The sequence below is a fragment of the Megascapheus bottae genome, chromosome 1, assembly GCF_031878675.1.
Source record: "Megascapheus bottae isolate mThoBot1 chromosome 1, mThoBot2.hap1, whole genome shotgun sequence".
Classification (NCBI taxonomy): Eukaryota; Metazoa; Chordata; class Mammalia; order Rodentia; family Geomyidae; genus Megascapheus; species Megascapheus bottae.
Genome location: NC_143509.1, coordinates 98,920,098 through 98,939,661, shown reverse-complemented (window position 1 = coordinate 98,939,661; position 19,564 = coordinate 98,920,098). Strand labels below are relative to the sequence as shown.

At 42.2% G+C, this 19,564-nt stretch overlaps 1 protein-coding gene across 3 annotated transcripts in view; it reads left to right on the top strand.

Moving 5' to 3' along the window:
• Positions 1 to 19,227, top strand: part of Runx1 (RUNX family transcription factor 1) — a 221,612-nt gene extending 202,385 nt beyond the window's left edge. For all 3 annotated transcript variants that reach the window (XM_090349145.1, XM_090349135.1, XM_090349137.1), the window contains 2 exons: positions 7,454 to 7,615; positions 13,886 to 19,227. In XM_090349145.1, coding sequence (XP_090205271.1) covers positions 7,454 to 7,615; positions 13,886 to 14,367 — 644 coding nt within the window. In that variant the 3' untranslated portion in view covers positions 14,368 to 19,227. The remainder of the gene's footprint in view (positions 1 to 7,453; positions 7,616 to 13,885) is intronic.
• Positions 19,228 to 19,564: the final 337 nt, after the last annotated feature.

Sequence of the window (19,564 nt, the reverse complement as noted above, 5' to 3'; positions counted from 1 at the left end):
CCTCATGATTTTCTCTGTTCTCTAAGTTTATTCATCAATAAAATTGTTCTGTGCCAGTACTAAGACTTGAACGCCAGGCCTAGGTGCTGGCCCTTACCCTTTTTACTTAAGGCTGGCACTCTACACTTCAGCCACAAATCCACTTCTGGCTTTTTGGTAGTTAATTGGAGATAAGAGTTCCATGAACTTAGCCAGGTGCAGTGGCTCACACCTGTAATCCTAGCTGCTCAGGAGGCTGAGATCTGAGGATCAGGTTCAAAGCCAGCCTGTGCACTAAAGACCGAGAGACTCTTTTTGTTTTGTAAAGACTGAGAGACTCTTATCTCCAATTAACCACTAGAAAACCAGAAGTGGATCAAGGGGTAGGGCAGTAGCATTGAAATGAAGAGCTCAGAGACAGCACTCAGACAAAGAGTCCCAGCCACACGACCAAAAGAGAGAGAGAGAAAGAGAGAGAGAGAGAGAGAGAGAGAGAGAGAGAGAGAGAGAGAGAGAGAGAGAGAGAGAGAGAGAGAGAGAGAGTGTGTGTGTGTGTTCCATGGACTTTCCTGCCCAGGTGGGCTTCAAACCATGATACTCAAATCTCACACCCTCCTGAATAGCTAAGGATTTACAGGCATGAGCCGCCAGCATCCAGCTTTCTTCTCCGGTTTTATCTGAATATTTTATATTACTTATCAATTATATGTTTTAAAACTGGTTTCACTATCATGTTTAATTCTTATTTCCTGCATGAGAAAGAGGAAATAGGTCTTTCTTTTTCTATCTCCTATTTTAATACTGTTATACTAAAATCCCTGCTAAAACTTAAAAAGCAAAAAGTCTTAATGGATGCCCTAAAGAAAAAACAAAACAAAACACATAACTAAAGTAAGCCCAACATCAAATAATACCTTGTCACCTCTTACTAATCATCTCATTATTATCATTCATTTATTCACATGCTATAACTGCCCAATATGTTATACTAATTGTTATGTTAGTTATCTTTCAACTCAACTAACAATAATAAAACTACCTTAATTTATTCCTTTTTTTGATGAGCTCTTCTTTGTGTAGATCTGAATTTCTAGTCTGTATCATTTTCCTTCTCCCTTGGTGGTACTTTCTACATATTGTTTACAGGCATTTCTGCAGGCAATATTTTAGCTTTGTTTGTCACATTTAAAGGATAGTTTTTTTTTCTGAATATAGAATTCTTGATTGTGCCTCTTACCTTTCAGCATTTTATTTCATGTCTTACCTGGTTGCTGAGAAGAAATCGAATATGATTTTTATCACGCCACTGTAGTTAAAGTGGTATTCGCCCCATTCCTAACCTCCTTAAAGATTTTCAGTTTCTTTCGTTTTCTGTAGTTTAAATAAGATATGTCCAGATGTTGATCTGGTATTTACCTGGCTTGACTTTTCTTTCTTTTTTTTGCCAGTTCTGGGGCTTGAACTCAGGGCCTAGGTGCTGTCCATTTGTTTTTTTGCCCAAGGCGAGCCCGCTACCACTTGAGCCACAGCTCTACTTCCAGCTTTTTTGATAGTTAGAGTTAAGAGTCTCATGGACTTTCCTTCCCTGGCCGCCTCAGATCTCAGCCTCCTGAGTAGCTAGGATTATGGGTATGAGCCGCTGAATACTGGGCTTTGGCTTGGTACTTTTTGAGGTTCCTAAATCTGGTTGGGTGTCTATCATTAATTTTGGAAACTTCTGTATTAATAATTCAAATATTTTCTCCACTGTGTTTCGCTTTCATCTCTTTCTGGTATGCCAAGTGTCCTTATGCTACAGCTCTTCAAATTATCCTATAGCTGATAGGTGTTTAGGGATTTTCCCTGCTTCTCCTTCTTCCCTCCTCCCTTCCTCCTCTGTCCTCAAAATCTTTTAGTTTGGGAACTCTTTAATGACACATCTTCAAGTTTGGTGATTCTTTCCTCAGCCATGTCCTGGAGCTCATAAAAGGCATTCTTGATTTCCATGACACTGTTTTTTTTTTTTCATTTCCAAAATTTCCTTTTGAGTGATACTGAGTTTCCATTTCCCTTCTGACACTCTCCTTGCATTTTTTTCCCCATTAGAGCCCTTAATATATTAATCATAAATTCCTTGTGTGGTAACTCAAAAAAATTGTCTCATATTTGAGTCTTGTTATGAAGCTTGCTTGTCTCTCTTTCTTTCCTTGTTAAACGTTAGAGATAATGTATCAGGTAATAAGGATCAGGTAATAGCCCTGGAGTGTGAATTCTTATGTTCATCTTGGCAGAAGTTAGTTGTGTTTAATGATTACTGCAACGATGGTTGTCAAAGACTTCAATTTCCTCCACTGTCCTTCTTATTGTCACTCTTGTCTTCCTTGGGCTTCCCTACAAACTCCTTCTTAAATAGTATATATACTAAACCTCTTTCAGCTATTGCCCATTGCCATTATACTGAATCCCATATGAACCAGTAGTTTCTGAGTGAGAAAACCACAAGAGTGCCCCCTCCCAGACCACACTGCAACTCCTAGGAATTTCATACTCTTGCACTCACCTGTGCTCAGTCTCCAGCTTGGAAAATACCCATTCTGTGTTCCCATCCATTTACAGGTCCAGCAATTTCTGTTCCTGGTAAGCAGACTTCACTGTGGTTCTCAGTACTTGTCTACCTCTCAAGAATCTATCGTCGCAGCTAGCCCTTCAACTCTTAAGTCTCTAGTAGGTCCAAGGAAAGTCAGGGATTTTCAATGTATTCAGCTTCAGCTTTTTTTCCCTCCCTGTAAAGACAAGAATGATGACTCTTTAGTTCTTCACATTCTGGAGCTGAAACTGGAGGGATTAAGCTATTTAGACATGAATTACTTGATAGCGTTGTTGTTGACTCTAGAGATTTTGACATATGTGTGCACACTTGTGTTTGAACACACAGACATGCTTTCTATGAATGATATGTGCAGTGGAACTTTGGGCTTTCTGCTGTTCTCAATCTCCCCTTATCCCCAGCCTACTCCCTATCGCTTTTCTTTTCATTTCAGATAGAAGAGGGTGGTGCTCTAGAATATGGAAAGGGGACTCTTTTTTTTTAACCTATTATTTATTTTCTAATCAAGAAACTGAAAATAACCTTTTACAAAATGGCCTTGGTAAAGTAGCTGAGTCAAAACATTATTCATCATGAAATCAGTAAGATACAGAAAGACTCAAATTTAAATTTTCTAATGTAGTACTTTAAAAAATGGAATCAGTTGAGAGATGGAATTCTTGTCTTCACCATCCCCCTCTGAAATTTTGTTTACTTATTCTTTTACTATTTAATTTCCTGAGCTCCTCAGAACTAAAGAGTGTGGCTACCAAGCTTCTTAGCTAAGCATAACAGTATTATCTGAACTTCATTGTATATTAAGTGTGTATTGCTCCACCAGGAAATATCAGATAAGTTTCTTTGAAGGGATTTCTTTCTTTTTTAGTAATACAGTGATTTAAAAAAAAGCCATTAATTGGACATTTAAGAAGGGGAGAAATTGTGATACTTTCTCTCTAAATGGTTTCCTTTTATTTATTTATTGAATTTAATTTTTAATATATTTATTCTATTTATTATTTATTTATTCTTCACTATGGCTCTTGAAAATCAGAAAACTGTGGACCACAAAAGTATGAGACTGCCAGACGTGGTGGCTCACGCCTGTCATCCTGGCTACTCAGGAGGCTGAGATCTGAGGATCAAGGTTCAAAGCCAGCCCAGGCACAAAAGGACCTAAGACTCTTATCTCAAATTAACTCTAGGAAACGGGAAATCGGGCTCTAGGGTAGGGCAGTGGCCTTGAGCTTCAGAGCTCCGGGACACTGCCCAGGCATAAGGGTAGGGTGGCAGCCTTGAGGTGAAGAGTTCTGGGACAGTGCCCAGGCCAAGTTCAGTCCCATGACCCACAAAAAAAAAAAAAAAGCATGAGACCCTCCAATGTCATAAAGCTAGTTTATGGTAAAAGCAGGATTCAAACTGAAATCTGTATATGACTTTAGTTCTATGCTATCCCAGGCCACTAATCTCAGAGGCGGAATATATGCATGTGGCAAACACCACTAGAGTTCTTTCCACTATCTTGGGAATAACCATTTGCAGGTCCAAATTAGGCAGCTAATTTAGCAGTCAGCCCAAATACAGCCCTTAAATTATCCCAGTGGTTGTAATTCCCATTAGGCAGGGATTGTAAATCATTTACTAGTGAGTCCTCAACACAATAGCCCTAGCAGTCATATTTATGGAAATATAAGTGAATGAACAGGGAATAACCTCAGGATGCGAGGGATGAGTGAATGAAAGAACAAGTGAATGAATAAATAAATGAAACAGCTCTCCGGATGATGAGAGAAAGAAGCCTTTGCAAGCATCACGCAGTTTTCTCTGGACTTTACTCACACAAGTTCCAAGGGAACTGAGACCATATTCTTTCTGGCTAAATTAGCACATGCCTGGCACATAACATGTGTTTAACAAACTTCTGTGCTTTTTAATGGATTAACTTAGCTGGAGAAAATGCCTTCCTTCTAGATACTTCCTTCAGGTATCCCTGGGCTTTTCGAGAGTGACTGACAGTAGTTCTTTTTCTCAGCCTAAGGCCTTTACTAGATAACTCCCATCTTATCTCTCCTCACTTCCTCTTCCCTGAAAGCACATAGTTATGATTACAAGCACCATTCCTCACTCCACATTCCTCACCTGATTCTTCCCTGCCTATGCTTAACCCATACTCACTAGCCAAGGAACACCCAGCAAAACTTCTTCAAATGAGAATATCGCCGTGCTGGCTCAGCCTGGGTAGGGCCTAGAGATCCTTGACTTTCAGAGAGGTAAATAAGAAGGGGTAAGTGATTAACCCAGGGTCACCTAATCCACCACCAGGCAGATGGGCCAGAAGTCCACTTCTGCCTGTCAGTCCAGGACGCTAGGGTTCCTGGAACACTAGCATATTTATGTCTGCCATCATGTCGTCATAGTAGTCTCAGCCCAAAAAGGGTAGTTGATGTTAAACACAGAACACACTCTATTACTGTGCCTCTTTTTATTTTCTTTTATACTAATAATACAAGAGGAGAAAATAGCCACTAATGCAAAGAAAGGCTCTCCATCACCACCTTCTGGCCGGCTCACCATGGCCTGTGAACCTAAGCACAGTTCCCTGGGCACAGGAAAGAGAGCAGATGGGAGGGAGAACTTCAGGTTGCACGATACAGCTCCATCCCAGCACCTGGAAAGCTAAGTCACGGTGTGAAGCAAGATGCTGTTGAATCTATAACCCTGTGTTTAAAAAAAAAATCACAGAACTTGGACTTTAATCATAAAGATCATGTTACCAAAGCATATTTTTAAAAGGCTGTGAAATATTATGCAACGTTGGCATGGCTTAATTATGAGTTTAGAAAAGCCGAGCACAACTTTTTCACTACAGTAAAACATGACAGAGCATGAATCATGGCATAATACTTTATGCTTAGTGTGGTTTTCGACATGGGGTCTGAGTACTAGGCTGTCTACAGAATAAGGCATGAATTACTCTCCCACAATTCACACCCCGGAGGGCTTTATGACAATTATAAAACCTCTTTTGTTTACTTTTTAAGTGATTAAAATATTTGAGTACTCACTTAGTAAATGTATGTATCTGAACATAAGCATGTCCTACAGAAAATAGCTAAGCGCATATGGTGGAGTTTTTTTTCCCCTTACATGGAACAGAACACTTCCCTAACATGGCATGCCTACTGTGTCTGTAAGATTATATACCAGTTCCACCTGCATTGGAACATTTTTGTTTCTGCTGAGTTTAACACAGGTCAGCTATTATTATTCCTTGCCATCTCGTCAAATCCTCCAAAATGTAAAAGGAAACGAAGACCTTTCCTTACTACTGGATTTCAAAGATTCCAAGTTAAGATATTTTCCCCCAGAATGAACGGGGGGGGGGGGGAGCTTTAAGACTTAAACATTCCATTGTTTTAAAGAAAAAGAAGAGAAGACATGAAGGAGTGAAGTGGGAGAGGGCAGGGGAGAAGCGGTGTGAGGCAGGAAGGCTAGCTGTCAGGAGAAGGGTGAGAAGGAAGTCTTGGGTCCCCAGAGATCCGATTCTGTAGTCCACTGGGGGACCGTCAAAGAGATAAATAGAACAGATACACTTCAAAAGAGATAAACTTTGATTAAATGAAAAGCCCCCAGAGGCAGCAGATATAAATATTTTATAATTATCAGGAATAACTCATTTTTTAGCTAATGATATATGCAAAACTTGCACCTAGTGTTTTCCTAAAGAAGTCTGCTCTTCCTGGATTGCTCTTATCTTTATCCACCAAGAAGGTAGCATGCAAAAAAAGTTAAACCTTCAAGAAAGGAAAAACTATCTTGTAGTGGGGATAGTGTCCAATTTAAGTTCCCCCCACACACACACGCATACCTTTTCATCTGATAACAGTGTGATGTTTTTTGCTACAAAGACTTTAGTAAGGTGTGTGTACTCTTTAAAATCCCAGCACTCAGGAGGCTAAAGCAAATTAGAAGCCAATATTAGCTATAAAGGGGAGACCCTACTTCAACAAAACAAAATAGTTTCCTCTGGATGCTGGAGTCAGATTCGCAAAATTCATTTGGTCTCAATATGTTAGAGCTAGGCTTTTGTCTTAACTTTGTCCTAGGCCTCTGACAATGGCAATCTATAACATATTAGCTCAAAAAGATATACCTAGGCTTTAAGAAAAAAAAGTAGCAAACTTTAGCTGTTGAAAAGGAGCCCCCTGCTGATTTAATGAAGCTACTCCTGGCTTACAACTGGTTGTTACACTTTTTCCCAGTTTGCCTGCCAGATCTTCCAGGCTGTCATTTTATTCCTATTCTTTTATATTTGTGTTTTGTTTTTATTTTCTTTCTTTTCTTTTCTCTTCTCCTCTTCTTTTTTCTTTTTTGCCATCATTCCTAGAAGACACTTGCCTAAATAGATAATCTTTACAAGCCCACAGAATATTTTTACCCAAGGTATGAAAAAAAAAAATCCCCAAACTTTACATTCTTTTACTTAATCCAGACAGAAAGACTACATGTGTTTATAAAATATTTTTATGATAATTATACTTACTGGTAAGTCTGAAACAGAGCATTCAGTACCTGAAATTATTTGAATTTGATAGTCTAGAGATTTGAACATTATTATTGATGTGAACATTATTATAAACATGGTTAAATAAAGCCTTTGCAAGGAAAAGCACTGACAAAAGCACCAGAAATCAAACATTGCATGTTAATATTTGGGCAGGGTATGGAATTATCCAACAGAGGCATTCTAGAATTGGGTTCTGCATGTTTATTAGACACTGGTGAACAGGCAGGCTTCTAGCATGTACAGAAATTTAAGCAAAGGTTCCCTAGTTTTGCACCTAGGGGCTTCTCCATTTTTTGTTTTGAAACCCACTCTACTCACCCTGGAACCCTGATTCTCCACAGACACCAGGCAGATCCAGCCATCTCCACCATGGTCCTACGATCAGTCCTACCAGTACCTGGGATCCATCGCCCCTCCTTCCGTGCACCCAGCAACGCCCATCTCACCCGGACGAGCCAGCGGCATGACAAGCCTCTCTGCAGAACTTTCCAGTCGACTCTCATGTAAGCCTCTTGAAAAAGTATTTGCAGCCCACCTAGAGAGGAAGGTGCTAGAGACTAAAGGAGGGGAACAAAATGGGGTGAGCAGCATATAATTCACTGAACAGACTGTGGTTTAGAGAGAAAGGTGACTGTCCCAGGTCCAAGTACTGGGTTTGGTTTGGTTGGTTGAGTGGTTGGTTTGGTCTAACACTTAAAAGTTAGATTGTGAAAGTAGAGGAAGATTTTTCTTGTGGAAATCAATTCCTCAGGAAATCAGAGCTGCCAGGAAGGGGTAGCAGCTAAAGGGATAATAGTCTGAAAGGTCAAGTAGTAAAAGGTGATTATTTTGCACCTTCAGTAAAGAAATCATTCCTGCCCAGTGCTGGAAGCTCACATCTGTAATCCTAACTACTCAGGAGGCTGAGATCTGGGAATCATGGTCCAAAGTTAGCCCAGGCAGAAAACTCTATGAGACTTTGATCTCCAATTAATGACTAAAAAGCCAGAAGTGGAGTTGAGGCTCAAGTGGTACAGTGCTAACCTTGAACAAAAAAGCTATAAGGGATAGTGTCCAGGCATTCAGTTCAAGCCCGAGTACTGGCATGTGCAAATGTGCAAAGGGAGAAAGAGAGGAAGGAAGGAAGGAAGGAAGGAAGGAAGGAAGGAAGGAAGGAAGGAAGGAAGGAAGGAAGGAAGGGGAAAGGAAGGAAGGAAGGAAAGGAGGGAGGGAGGCAGGCAAAAGTAATTCCAAATGAATTCTAGACTGGTAGCTCTGGTCCATGATGTGGTGATGAATTCACAGGCCTGAAAACAGTACATGGAGTCCATGTGGCATGGGATGCAGATATCCCCCAAATAAGACATTCCCAACTGATAGTTGTTCAGGCTGAAGAGAACACAGCACCTCGGTGTCATGCTTAGTATAACTGATGTTAATACGAGCTCATTAAATATTAGTCATTTAACCTGCCAGCCCTTTGGGCTTGGCACTCACCTTTGCTTGTGGGCAGGGAAATTGGAGTTACAGAGAAAAATTCCTTTATTGAAGGGAAAAGAAGCAACTTAGTGTTTGGGGCTTTGAAATTGGAGCTGAGCCAAATAGTGAAACTCCTTCAGAGATTTTCCTTATGAAGCCTACACACTTGCATATGTGCAGGGGTGGGGAAGGGGGTTAGCTTTTCAGTCCTAGGGATCAGATTATAACAGATTAGGGGAGCAGGCAAAGGGGCGAAGGAGTCACGTCTGCCAGTTTAAGTCTTGTGCAATGCAGTGTTGCCAGACGGTTGTGATTACTTGAGGTTTCGCCAGATGCCTTCGCTTCTTAGTTTCACAGAATGACTTCTCAGCACCACTCGGCAGCATCACAGCAGAGCTGACACTTGGGCCAAATAACTCCTGCTTGTGGGAGGCTCTCCTGTGTACTGCTGTGTATTTAGAGATGTCTCTAGTTATTGATAACTGTTCTAGGGGAGGAGGGCAGGCCGCCCTCCTCCAATTGAGAAGCACTGTCTTTCTGGTGCCATGGCAAAACAGGAAAGAGCCAGCTTAGATGCTCAGTTTTCATACTATTTGGCCATCAGTGCCAACATTTTCATAACACCTGTTGGTTTAAGGAATGGAGAGAGACCCATGGGAATCGTGGCATCTGTTAAACTTGCCATTTCTAAAGCCTGTCCCTTGGAGACAGAGGTTGACAAAGGCACTTGTCAGCTTTTTCTGATTGTTCTTGTACTGCAGAGTGGCCCTGCACAGCCCCCTGGCCACTGGCTACTTCGGAAACAATTACTGTTTTCCTTGGGAATGCCCCCACTGTGGATCTGTCCCTTGCAGTTTATTACATAAACTTTCTGACTTGGTCTCCACCCAAGACTGGCACCTGAGTGTCCAAGAACTCTAGGGGCCAGCCTCTCTACTGGGCAATGAGCAGATGTAATGGTGGCATATTGTGAAAGATAGAAAGAATGTGTACTTAAAATCCCAAGTCACAGCTCTGTTTCTGTGTAAGCAGCCTTTAATTACTCAAGTAGCAAGAAGGTTACTTTTCATAACAGGGATGTGACACAGCCGTGTCCCATGTCCGCACCCAGGAATGGTCCTCTGTTGTCTTGGGAGTGAGGACCAAAGGATTCCAGAAGAGTTTTCACCGGTGGCAGAGAAACAGCACGGAATACTGCTCTTTAACTTGGCAGGACTCCCTCTGAGGAATCAAGCCCGGAGCACAGGCCTGAAAAGTGTTGTCATAAACCTGAGGACAGGATGGGAATGGGACATATAAAAGAAAGTGGCTGCCCGGGCTGACAGCTTTGAGAACTTGACACTCCCCTATGGCTGCTTCACATTTGAATCCCCACCCCAGAGCTCTGTGCACTACCCCTCAACCTACCCCAATCCACCTGGGCTTCCAGGCTTCCTACTGTCCTGGGGAATTGGGTTCTGGCTCTAATCTGTGTGTGTGTGTGTCTGTCTGTCTGTCTGTGTGTTGTCTCTCTCTCTCTGTCTGTCTCTCTCTCTCTCTCTGTCTCCTGCCCCCCCCCCCACGCTCTTTGTAGACAGACTCCACACCTTGTCTGAAAAGAGTTGTCATCTGGAGGTGTACTTTTCTTCTTCTTTTTTTTTTTCTTTCTGAAAAAAAAATAATGTTTAGCTGCCAACCTGGGCGACAGACAGCTTGCATTAATCTGAGTCATGCAAAAGATCCTTTTAAGGCAGCCATTATCTGCTCAGGTTGGTTAATCCTGTGGGGGCAGTAGGAGGGGCCTGGAATTGAGTTGCTTTCATCCATGTAAAGTTACAGAGTAAAGAGCTGTCCTAGCAAATATTTAGCACCATCAATGGAGAAATATTTCCAAGTAAATTACTGAACCTCTTAATCCCCAGATTTCCTACTCTAAAATTTAAAAAAAAAGCTCCTATGAATATCAAGGGTCTCCACTGCCACTACCATTCACACTGCTATCCAATTGAATAAGAGGACACCAGACCAGCCAGGAGGATACATGAACTGTGGCTACATGGGTGAATTATGCATGACTGATGAATCTTAATTAAGGATGTGAGACCAGACTTAAAAATGAAAACCAAGCTGGGTGCCTGTGGCTCACACCTGTAATCTTAGCTACTCACTCACAAAGCTGAGATCTGAGGATCATGGCTCAAAGCCAGCTGAGACAGGAAAGTGTGTAAAACTCTTTATCTCAAATTGACTGCCAAAGATTTTTAAAAGTCGGAAGTAGAGGAAGTGGAGCTATTGTAGAGTATTAGCCATGAGCAAAAGGAGCCCAGGAACAGCAAAGGAAAGAAGGAAGGAAGGAAGAAAGGAAGGAAGGAAGGAAGGAAGGAAGGAAGGAAGGAAGGAAGGAAGGGAGGGGAGGGAGGGAAGGGAGGGAGGGAGGGGAGGGAGGGAGGGGGAAAGGAGGAATCAAACTTTATTAATAGAGCACTTTGAATTTGAATCTGAGCATACCTAGTGCACCTAAGTTGTTTTATCACCAAAATAAGTGTGCTTGTTTGTGTAAAGACAGAGAGACGAATTTGACCCAATGGATGATGTTTTATAAAATGACACTGCTACTTTGTAGGCAGAAGAAGAATCACAGGCAATATTTCAGATCTTTCAAATATTCTTCCCACAAGTGAAAGAACTATTTTCTCCCAACAGCTGAGTCTGTAACATTATTCCAGGACTTATGCCCATGACAAATTGCAGACTCACTCAGGATTCCAGTAACTTGGTCCCATCACCACATTACCATGTAGTGGTTGGAACTGACTGGCAGAGCATGTCCAGACACTGCTCTGAAACATGGTGACCTTTCCTTCATTTTTTCAGTGAATTCACCTTTTTGTCTCAGGGCAAATGAAGGAAGAAGAAGAATGGGCAGAGTCATTTATTTGTATCCAGAGCATTGCGTGAGATAACAAATTAATTTTATTTGCTTAATGCTCTTCCTCCTACTTCAGCTTCCCCCTAGAATATATATATATCTAACTGGAAAAAATGGAGTAAAGCTTCCTGTTAACTCTCAAACATGTCACAGCTCTCTGTGCAAGCAAAACAAGTGACACAGGGCTTGCTCACAGATGGCTCCAGCTAGGGGGCAGGGATGAACCCTGTGGAATGAGGTGTGGTCTGGCTGGAGAATAAGCTAGTTAGTGGCCAAGGAAGGGCAGCCCTAGAATCGCTGTCAGTTTACAACATTTTCCCTGCCCACATGTCTGACTCTCTTTGAAAAGATTAACAGGAGTGTTTGTTTGAAAGTCAGGCTCCTGGTTTCCTCATTAATGGAGAGATTTGCTGCAGACCTCCACTGTTTCTATAAACTTTAATTACCTCTCTGATGAGGACTCTATCCCCCACATCACATTCACCCCAAAGGTACACGTCCACTTTTGAAAAATAAAACATCATTACATGGAGGGAAGAGTAAAGGGAAGGAGCCAAGAAAGAGACAGGAGAGGGAGAGGGAGAGACAGAGGAAGGGAAGAAGGAAGAAAGAAAGGGGAAGAGGGGGGGAGAGAGAGAGAGAGAGAGGGAGGGAGGGAGAAGGGGGGAGGGAGAGAACGCGTGCACGCAGAGAGAAAGAGAAACACCCACCAAACCCAAACTAGCTCTCCAGGCTGGAATAATAGGCTTGAAATATGAGGAAGTTGTTCAACAGCCGATGCCTTCCAAAAACAGATTAATCTACCCTGGTAGCTTTCCTTTCAGAGCAAGCATCCCCAAGTATCTCTAACCAGCCTGAACCCAAAAGGACATAGGCCATGTACCATCAGAACTAAAATTTATTTTGAATGCTGCGTTGAGAGCTTCAAGTTTTAAACATCAAATTAGAACTTTTTTTCCTTGTTGCTGTTTGAGTTTGCAGATGTAGTCATCATTGTCCTGGCCTGCTCATTGAATCAGTCATTCTGAAGGGCAGAAACTACCCTCCAGTTGCTGCCCTAAATCTCCAGTAATAGTTCTGAGCCAAGGCTGACTCTCCCTCCCTCACAGCCACCTTCATGTTATCTGGCAATGGCTGGGCACATTTGGGTTGTCTCCCAAGGGGATGAGATTTGCCAAACAACCTACCATGTACCAGAGAGCCTTCAATCATCCCTACAAATAATCTGTCTGAAAATGGCAGAAATAATGTCACTTCTGATAAACTCTGATCAAATCTAACCCTTGCTGGCATTCATACCCTGTAATAATTCCCAAGGGCAGCATGTGGGTAGGCAAAGTGCAAAGGAAGATAATGAACCATAGGACAGACAAAGCCAGTTTGTAAAACTGTGAATTCTAACAAGTTATAGATGAGCAAAAGTTTGATACATGCAAAAAAATGGAGGAGATAAATAAGCCCCTCAATACATTTGTGTTAACAAACCAATAAAACACAAACGATAGAGTATCAGGTAAACTCAAGGCTATACTGTTTCTAAAAACGTGAAACAAGTCTGAAGGTAGATGTGGAAAGATAGGTGAGTGCTAATGATATTCAGCATGTCATTAAGCATGTATTATGTTGAATAACAGGATATCATCCAACTTTCAAATGCCCAAAGCCTGCAAAAGTGTATTATTTCTATTGATTCAACCTAAACATTACACATAACATACTAATACTTTTATGTATTGTGCATACATATTCTGCTAGTGACATATCAAGGCATCCACCACATTACTGGAAATTCTTGTGTGGTGTTTTATGAATGTCAATATAATAATATATTCATAATTAATGTACTGGCTATACAATCAATTGATCATTTATTGACACTATTTATGACCATTCTATAAATCAATACAACACAGACCATATTCTATCTCATATCTTACCCCATGTGCCCTTTCACATGATACCTGTGTTGTTTTCTGCCACTAGTTAGCACTTTTTCTTGCCATCTCTGTGAGTGCACAGCATTCTGGGTAGTCCTCTGCTTTCAGGGGGCTTAGCCTGCCAGGCCATCCTCCACTTCCGGTGGGTGCCATTTTTGGTAGTTCACTTCCGGTGCGTGCCATTCTAGGTTAAAGTCCTGTGGCATTCTGGGTGGGCCGCCTGCACTTCCGGGTGCACGGCATCCTGGGTAAGTCCTCTCCTTCCAGGTGCATGGCTTTCTGGGTAGAAAAACCCCTTCTCCCCGAGAGGCGATCGTCCAGGGACTCCCCACGCACTTCCGGTGCAGGGCATTCTGGGCATCCTGGCCAGCCCTCCGCTTCCGGTGTTGGCGGAAGTGGCTCGGCCGGCCCAGAGGCCTCATGCCTTCCTCCCAGTCACGCGCCACGATGCTTTGTCTTCCCGCCCGCAGCCGCCGCGCCGGACCTGACGGCCGCCTTCGGAGACCCGCGCCAGTTCCCCGCGCTGCCCTCCATCTCGGACCCGCGCATGCACTACCCCGGCGCCTTCACCTACTCGCCGACGCCGGTCACGTCGGGCATCGGCATCGGCATGTCGGCCATGAGCTCGGCCTCGCGCTACCACACGTACCTGCCGCCGCCCTACCCCGGGTCCTCGCAGGCGCAGGGCGGGCCGTTCCCCGCGGGCTCGCCGCCCTACCACCTCTACTACGGCGCCTCGGCCGGCTCCTACCAGTTCTCCGTGGTGGGCGGCGAGCGCTCCCCGCCGCGCATCCTGCCCCCCTGCACCAACGCCTCCACCGGGGCGGCCCTGCTCAACCCCAGCCTCCCGAACCAGAGCGACGTGGTGGAGGCCGAGGGCAGCCACAGCAACTCGCCCACCAACATGGCGCCCGCCGCGCGCCTGGAGGAGGCCGTGTGGCGCCCCTACTGAGCAGGGCCCGGATGTCGCCCGGGCCGCCGCCGCCGCCTCCTCCTCCTCCTCCTCCTCCTCCTCCTCCCCGCCCTGGGCGCCGTCTGCAGGCCCCGGCCCACCTGGGCCTCCTGCACCGAGGAAGCCCACGCAGTTCGCTCTCGGCCGTCGGCCCTCCGCAGATCCCGACCCACCCGATCCGATTGTCGGGAGTCCACGCGCCGCCGTGCGCCCTGCGAGGCCCATCGGCGAGACTGGCCCGAGGGAAACTGTGAATGCTTCTGTGTTAGCAATGCTGTGAATAAAAGAAAGGTTTTCTACCCTTAACTTTTTAACCAAGTGGTTTATTCCAGAGAGTGGAAATTTTGGTGATGGGGGGAGGGGGACGCGCGGCTCATCCTGTTTTGGCATTTATTTCTGCTCTGCTTTTCTTTCCTTCTCCCTCCTCTTCCTCTCCCCACCCTCCCCCATCCCCCCCACCTTAAAAATGGCAAAAAAAAAATGCTTTTTTGCATTGCGGTGGTTCTTATTTTTATTATCTATTACAAATCTGAGCGTCTTTCTTGCTTTGACAGTTAAATAGGATTCCCATTTCTGTACGGTTTATTTAACTTTTCTTTGGGACTTTTGTGTAGGGTTTTTTTTTTGAGAGAGACAGCTACAGCTTTGGGTCATGTTAACTACTGTATTCCCACAAGGAATCCCTAGATATTTATGTATCTTGATATTCAGACATTTACTTATATGTTGATACTTTTTTAATTATTTAATTGTACTTATATTAAGAAGAGAAATACCAAGTACTACATTTTCGTTTTTGTTTAATAGTAGCCAAAGTTAAATGTATTGAAAAAGGCTGAGGGGGAAAAAAAAAGAAAAGGATGGGTAATGTGATGGCTTGGTTGTCTAGAAATATTGTTTACATTAAACTCCCTTTCATGTTAATCAAACAAGTTGGTAGCTAATGCAGCAATGTTTTCAATAGGATTTTTGACACTGAGGGCCATTCCAAGGATCAGAAGTGTGGAGGCTCAGCCACGGGTCTCATCTGGCTTCAAGCAGAGAAGGTAAAATCTGGTCCCAGGAGATTCAGGAGGTGCTAATAATTACACCTCCAGAGAGGATTTAATTTCTGCCTAGGGTAAGCTCTCCCAATGACCTTCTGATCATTTCAGACATGCCTTGTAACAGAATGCACCCAAAGTGAGTAAGCTGTGTGGGAAAGCAGTATTTACATAGGAACCAAATGAATTCAGGAATTCCTAACCTGTTTGATTCTGGGGTTTGATTCTGATACAGCACCAGTTCATTGAAGGAGAACAGAAATTGGTACTGTCCCACAAGGACGAGAGAAGGGATAAGACCAAGTGCCTTTGAGGGGCAAAGGTCTCCAGTGGGTAGACCAGAAAGCAGGCCCCAAAGAACAAATTTTCCTGGGCCTGCTTAAGTAATCACATGGCAGGAAATCCCACCAGTACAGGACTCCCATCTCAGCCATCCCCAACCTCTTTGTGTTGCTTCCACCAGGTTAAGACCCTAACCCATGGTGGAGGGTGTGTGCACTTTTATCTGTGCCCCAGTGTGGCAAGAAAGATTCGTGTAACTGCTGCCCGTAGCTACAATTAGATTGTATCGGATGTCACTGTAAAGTTTGTGGCACTATTTTTATTGGAGGACTTGTCAGAATGCAGGTGTTGTACAACTGGTAAGAATTAACTGCTGATTTTGACATGTGTGCTCAAAATGATCTGGTTGTTTGTTTAATGTACCTCTTTAATTAGCTGAAATGATTTCAGGTCAACTCTGAAGAGTGTTTGAAAGCAGGACTTCAGAACAGTGTTTGATTTTTATTTTATAAATTTAAGCATTCAAATTAGATCTTTGGCTGCAGGCAGCAAAACAGCTGGACTTATTTAAAACAACTTGTTTTTGAGTTTATATATATATATATATGATGATTATTATTTGTTTTACACAGATGCAGTAGCACTTTGGTAAGAGTAAAAGAATAAAGCAGCTTGTGGTATCAGGTCATTCTTAACTAGAAAAGAGCTATAAAAGACCTTGGAGAAACTCTGAATAATATTCCTTTTTTATTGTAGATATTACTCCCTTTACAACTCAGTTACCTAAGTCATTTCATATTACATTTTTGCATCAAATGTCAGAAAATTAGAATTTAATTTCTGAAAAAGGACCATTAGCCCATTTCTCCAATATTGAATTTAAATGTCCTTTTTGGCACATGTTGGCATACCTGACCTGAGAAAATGCTGGGGAAAGATGAAGGAAAACATGATTTTTTTTTTTTAGCCTTAATTGTGGCACCTGAAGATACTCCAACCCAAAGCCAGCCTATTGGTCTAAGAGGAGAACAGATAATCTCTCACGCTGAACCTTACTCTCAAAGCCATGCATGGAGTGGCCTGGTCACTTTGTTGTAGACTCACTGGTTTGCCCATTTATAGCTTTATAAACCCTTACCAGCCGATATAGTATTTAATCATTTCAGAAAACAAAAATCAAACTTGAGTTCTTTTGGAAATAGATCTCACAGAAACACATTTTCCATCTAAAGAATTACATTCATTTGCCTTTAGATAAATTAAGGTGTATCCTCATTGTCTTCAGGTAAATTATGGTATCAGTGAGACCCTGAAGCTACTCATATGGTGGCTGTCTATATCTGTCCAGAAGAAGAAAGTAAATAAGCCCTTTCTACTGCAACAGGGACACATTTCAATTCTATTTTTCTGTCTGGAAATGTGTTTCCCTCTCTTCCCCTCAAACTTTCCCTTTCCCTCTTCATCTTCTGCCTCCGAACTCTAGTCTCCAGCCTGCATTCTCTCACTCTCGGTAAGGAGGCGGTACACACCCATCCTGTAACAAATGTCCAGACCACAAGGAGATCCAACTCTCCCTTTGCATAAAGAACAGCCATGAGTCAGCCTTTCTCCTGTTCTTGGGTTTCTTCCAGCAGAATAAAGACCTTGCCAACCATTTTGGATCTGCTTGCTGTCCAAATACAGCAACAGAAATCTTCCTTCTTGGCAAATCCCAATCAGTGAATTAGACGGCCTTTCTGCTGCCTAAACAGAAGTGCTCTGATTAGAAAGGAAATGAATGGTTACACTTAACTGTCCTGCAATTTAGGATTGCAGATTTCTTTCTTGAAATACCTGTTTCCTTGGGACATTCCATCTTAGTGATTTGGGGTTTTGATGGTTTGGGTTTGGTTTTTTGTTTTGTTTTGTTTTGTTTTTCCTGGGAAGGGGAGATGACATGTTTGGGATCTTTTGTACATGACATAAATGGTTTGACAGTCTCAAGAAAACTTTCTTTTTTTACATCTGAACAAAATACCTTTGTTTACCCTACAGTATACAATTATTTGGGTTTTTTTTTCCATTGTTGTTGGTTGGTTGTTGGGAATTTCTTCCCTCCTTCAGCTAGGTCAGTATTGATAAAGCTGATCATTTGGCTTTTATTTCTCTCTTCCAGAAGGGTTGCATCAACAAAGTTAATTGTATTTATGTATGTAAATAGATTTTAAGCTTCATTATAAAGTATTGTTAATGCCTGTAATAACATTTTTCAATTTTTGTATGTTTCTGAGGACTTTTTCTTATGTTTGCTAAATACTGTAGAAAAATGCTTCTTTCTACTTTGTTTATTTTAGACTTTTAAACGAACTATTTCTTTCTTATTGACTTTTGTAAACAGCTAATAGCATGGTTCCATTTTTTTTTAAGTTCACTTTTTGTTCTAGAGGAAATGAATGTGCAAAAAAACCCAAAATGAACTGTTGGTTATTTGTGTTATTCTGGATGTATTAAAAAAAATCAAAGGAAAAAAATAAACTTCTAAATTGAAATCACAGCATAACACATCTACTGAAACACATCTATTCTGTTACTGTGAGACATAGATTCTCTAGGTCCCACCCACTGGCTATTTGTATGGCATTTAAGAAATTTGGTCACAGAACATCTTAGAAAGTCATGTGTAGACTTTTTTCTCTCTTATATCAATATACTGAACACTTCCTGAGGGAGAAATGTGAAGCTCAAGGCTTACACCAGATATATAGAAGGAGAAATAATTCCCCAGAGCCCCCTCTTCAACGTCTTTGTCAACAGCACAGAAAGATCCCATCCCCTAGACAATGAAGTAGTCTCCTCCCCATCATACCCCATCTGGGCAGGCAGCTGGGCTGTTCTGGCTGCCCAGAATCCACTGGAGCCTTTCTTTATACAATGGTTTCTTCTGTAAATCCAGTATTATAACAGTGCAAATGGCAAATAACTTGTCAAGTACATATACCCTGTCAAGTTAGTTTTGTCTTTCTATCTGAGATGGAAGACTGTGATGCCTGATGAAGCCAACATACAATATACTACAAAATACTCCTCACAAATAACTTCAAATGTGTGGCAGATACCCACCTTGATTCTTGCAGCACATGCTGGCTGTTGAGGCATAATGACTTGGAGAAGACCAAGTCACACTGGGTCCTTTGAGTAGGAACAAGCTCAAAAATCTTATAATCTTTAAAAGTAAAAAGACAGAACCAGGTGTGAGCCACCAGTACCTGACTTCAGTTACAACTCTTATTTTCCCTTTCCACACTATCCTTACCCCTTGGGACAGGTACCTCTGCCTCCCTCCTGACTAATACAATGAACTAAGTCCCCGTGCTCATTTCCTCCTATCCCCCAGTACCAGGATGTTAGTTGTGTGGCCAATTATAAGATTGGTAATGAAACTTTAATTTTAATCTGGGGAGTGAGTTTAGAAGTTTCTTGATTTCCTAGTAAGCTCTGTCATTTGGACTATCTCTGCAGTTCAGTAATTAAATGATGAATGCCTCAAATTCTTCCAGTTTCAATTTTATGATGCTCTTGTAAGGATTAATGTTTTGAAAGTATTTTGAAGATGGAAAGTCTTAACATACATACAAAGTATCATTATTTGTTATTACAAATAACTGCTCACAGCCATATTCTTTTTTTTTTTAATCTCACCTCAGTGATTTTGTGTTTCTGTTGTCAATTAAATTTTGTGGTGTCTTTTGTAAGTCTCTTTAAAAGTGCCTGGCCTTCTCAAACTCTATTCCTGTATCCATCCATTTGGTACATGATTTTATTCATCTAACACAGTTTAGTGCTAGGCGCTGGAAACCCAGGATGATCGGGCCATCTCCTTGGCCCACACATTT